At 36.5% G+C, this 3,274-nt stretch overlaps 1 protein-coding gene across 1 annotated transcript; it reads right to left on the bottom strand.

Moving 5' to 3' along the window:
* Window positions 1-1,223: 1,223 nt before the first annotated feature.
* On the bottom strand, window positions 1,224-2,852 carry LOC137735727 (zinc finger protein ZAT1-like). Its single transcript, XM_068475170.1, has one exon. The coding sequence runs from the start codon at window positions 2,759-2,761 to the stop codon at window positions 1,601-1,603; it is 1,161 nt and encodes a 386-aa protein (XP_068331271.1). The 5' UTR covers window positions 2,762-2,852; the 3' UTR covers window positions 1,224-1,600.
* Window positions 2,853-3,274: the final 422 nt, after the last annotated feature.

Raw genomic sequence — 3,274 nt, 5'->3', positions numbered from 1 at the left:
TAGCAGCCACCAATTATGTCCTATATATTTTGTTGATACAACGATTGCCACACAATAAGTTAACAATATTCGGTATCGAACTTGTTATTTATCCGTCCAACACTAAACTTTAAACTTAAAAATGAAGAAGAATATCATAAGAACGCATTAGTCCTTGAAGCAAGCTCTATCAATGACAACCTATAACTAGCCAATTAATTTATTTAGTAGAATTTTTTTTCAATAAATTTTGTTGGTGATTTAAGCCAACATTATCGATATTCCCCAGCCAAAAAGCAGAAAATAAATTACAATAACAAACCCTTAATTTGGCTACATTTCTGTTTTTTCGCCAATTATGTACAGCTTTTTAAGGGAAACAAAACAAATTAGTTGATCTTAAAGGATTAGCATCCTTAAAAACTCAATTACATGACTAAATACATACGGTCAGTCAGAATTGATTAAAAGATTAAGAAAAACGGGGCTAAGAATCTGCCATTTATGTCGTAAATACAAATTAAACTATATGACCAAAACTTTCCATAACTATCAACTGACTTGAGCCTCTGCTCTGAGCAGAGATACTTTGAGTCACGCCAAGCCAACGCTAACAAGTAAGCCGAAAGATTTTTGCATTTTTCCTTTTTTTATTTCCTCACAATCCAACCTTTTGAAGACAACCCACGCATGGAAAACAATTTTTCTTTTTTTGGTAGGTAATTAATGAAAATTCAGCATCATTTCATCAATATTATGGTCATTAAAAAGTCTCTAGCTCAGCAAACGTGAATAGGTTAGTTGGTCGGAACAACAGTGTGTCGTCCTCATACCCTCATTTTAATGTAATTAGATCAATTGGCCAAAAAAACTGTGTGTCGCCCTCATATACTCACTTTCAAATCCTAATTCCAATAGAATAGAGTAGTGTACAATAACGCTTTTGAAAAAATAAGAAAGAAAGAAAAAGGTATCTAAAAAGAAAGAAAAAGGTATCTAACTGTGTTTCAAATCTTTACTGGTTATGCAGATCTGCAATACAAGTAAAGGTTACAACAGCATCAGACAGACTGAGACAAAGGTGTAGTGGGGGCAGATCAGTGAGTAAGAATTGGCTTCCTGTTCCTCCTCATGAACTGTGAAATATCACTAATAAAAGATGTTGTGGAGTTGCTTTTTTTATTTTTATTGACAAAAAACATACATGGGTTGCTCAACCTCTTTTGAGAACGACTTTTTCCCAATTAAAAATTTAAATTAAATAAAAAAACTGGAGCAGTTAGCTTGAACTGCTTGGAAACAGAACACATGACCGGAATGATGCTACTTAATTCTCCAGCTACAGAACTCTATAATTACAAAAAACCAACAAAACTTAGAAAATCATGTCAATATTTGAACTACGAAATTCTTGAATTGTTAGAATTATGAATGAACAATTTCTATGAATTATAACAAAAACCCAATTGGCATAACAAGTTTGGAAGAGCAATAGATCCAAGAAATGCTCAAAAATTGACAAAACAAAACTTCTATTTTTTTTTTTGTTACCTTTGATTCAAAGCTATGTCATTGATCTGTGTGTGAAGATAAACAAAAATTTCAATGGCAATTTATAACTTCAACTTCTAACATGGTTCACAAACTCTGCATCAGAAACTGCAGAGAGCTCGATTTGGCTGATTTCATCATCGTCAACAGGAGCAGGCAGATTAAGATCTATCAAACTATCACCAAGCCTACTTAAACTCTTCCATGGAAATGGAGGACTGCTATTGCTTGCTGCTGCTGCTGCAGAACCAGTCATCACATGAGATCTTTTGTGCCCTCCAAGCGCTTGACCAGATGAAAAAACTCTAAAACAAACTGGGCATTCATGAATTTTTCCTTCAGCCACAGAGGAAGATTTTCCTGCTGCATTGAGATTTTCTTGCTCCAATTCGGGCTCGTAAATGGGGTTCAGATTCGAAGCCTTAATCTTCTTATGGCTTGCTCTGTGACCACCTAGAGCCTGATAAGATTTAAAAACTTTGTTGCACGTTTCACATTTGTATTTCCTTCGAGCAGTTCTAATTCTGGGGAACTTGATCAGATGCTCCTCAGAATCTTCCGTGTCCTCCATCGATCTTTCCGCTTCATCGGCTTGTTCTTGTTCTTGTTCTTGCTCATGTTGGTGGTGGTGATCTTGTTTTCTCCATTTGTCTCTAGATAGCATCATGAGGCAGAAGGCGACGTCTTCCTCTCTAGTGGCATCAGAAATTGAACTTACCGGTTCAGTCTCGAAAGAATCCTTGCTGCTGACCACTTTGTTCTTGAGCTTAATTTTCTTCAAAGCTTCGAGCTTTGGATGATGGTGGTACTGAATATGATTTTGATAATGATGAAGCTCCATCACAGAGGATTTTCGTGTTCTTTTGGATCGTCTCCCAGTTGGGTTCTTTGACGACTCTGTCTCACTCTCTCTATCTTGAAGAACAACAGACCCAGCATGCGCGGCAAAAGAAAACTCAGGATCCACTAGCTTTATGCTTCTCTTCGGATTCTCTCTAAGGCCATAAATCATATCATCGTCTTGTTCTTCGCCATCATCCTCTGACGAAGACGAAGCTGAAGTTGAATTGTCTACCTCATCCATGGTCAACTGGGTTTGTTCTCGATTCGATTCTTCTTCTTCTGGTTTCGGAGGAAAAGGATGGTTCCTCACGTGAGACCTCATATGACCCCCCAAGGCTCTGCCATTGGGGAAACTCCTCATGCAAATCTTACACCCATGCTTCTCCATTGCAATTTACTCAAAAACCATAAAATTTTAATGGATCAAAACACAGAAAAAACAGAGCAATTCAGAGCTCTCCTTTCCTTCTTGGAAAGAAGATAGTGGAAGGAAGCTAAAAAAAGAGTAGGTGACAAGCACTCCTCCAAAAGAGATATATACAAACCTACAATTTTTTTTTTAATTTTTTAATAAATAATTAACAGAAAAAAAGAGATGGGTTTTTTTGGGTTTTTAATTTTTTTTTTGGTCTATTAAAAACTGCAAAAGTTTACAATAAATTAAATTAATTAATTAAAAGCGTATCCATGAAGGTTGAAACTTGAAGGAGGGGACATGTAACATGCGAAGATTGCCCGTTTCCACATTTATTCCTCCTTCCTCAGCACCCTCTCTCCTTTTATTTACACCACTTCTTTTTGTTTCCCAAAATGCCCTTCTCCGTCCAACATTTAAGAGCCAAGGAAATTGGATTTTCATTTTGGTGCTTGAGAAGGGTAGTTCTGGGATTTTGGGTACTAG

The sequence above is a fragment of the Pyrus communis genome, chromosome 5, assembly GCF_963583255.1.
Source record: "Pyrus communis chromosome 5, drPyrComm1.1, whole genome shotgun sequence".
NCBI classification, from domain to species: Eukaryota; Viridiplantae; Streptophyta; class Magnoliopsida; order Rosales; family Rosaceae; genus Pyrus; species Pyrus communis.
The sequence above is the reverse complement of the archived record's forward strand: the minus strand, read 5'-3'. Positions and strand labels throughout refer to the sequence as shown.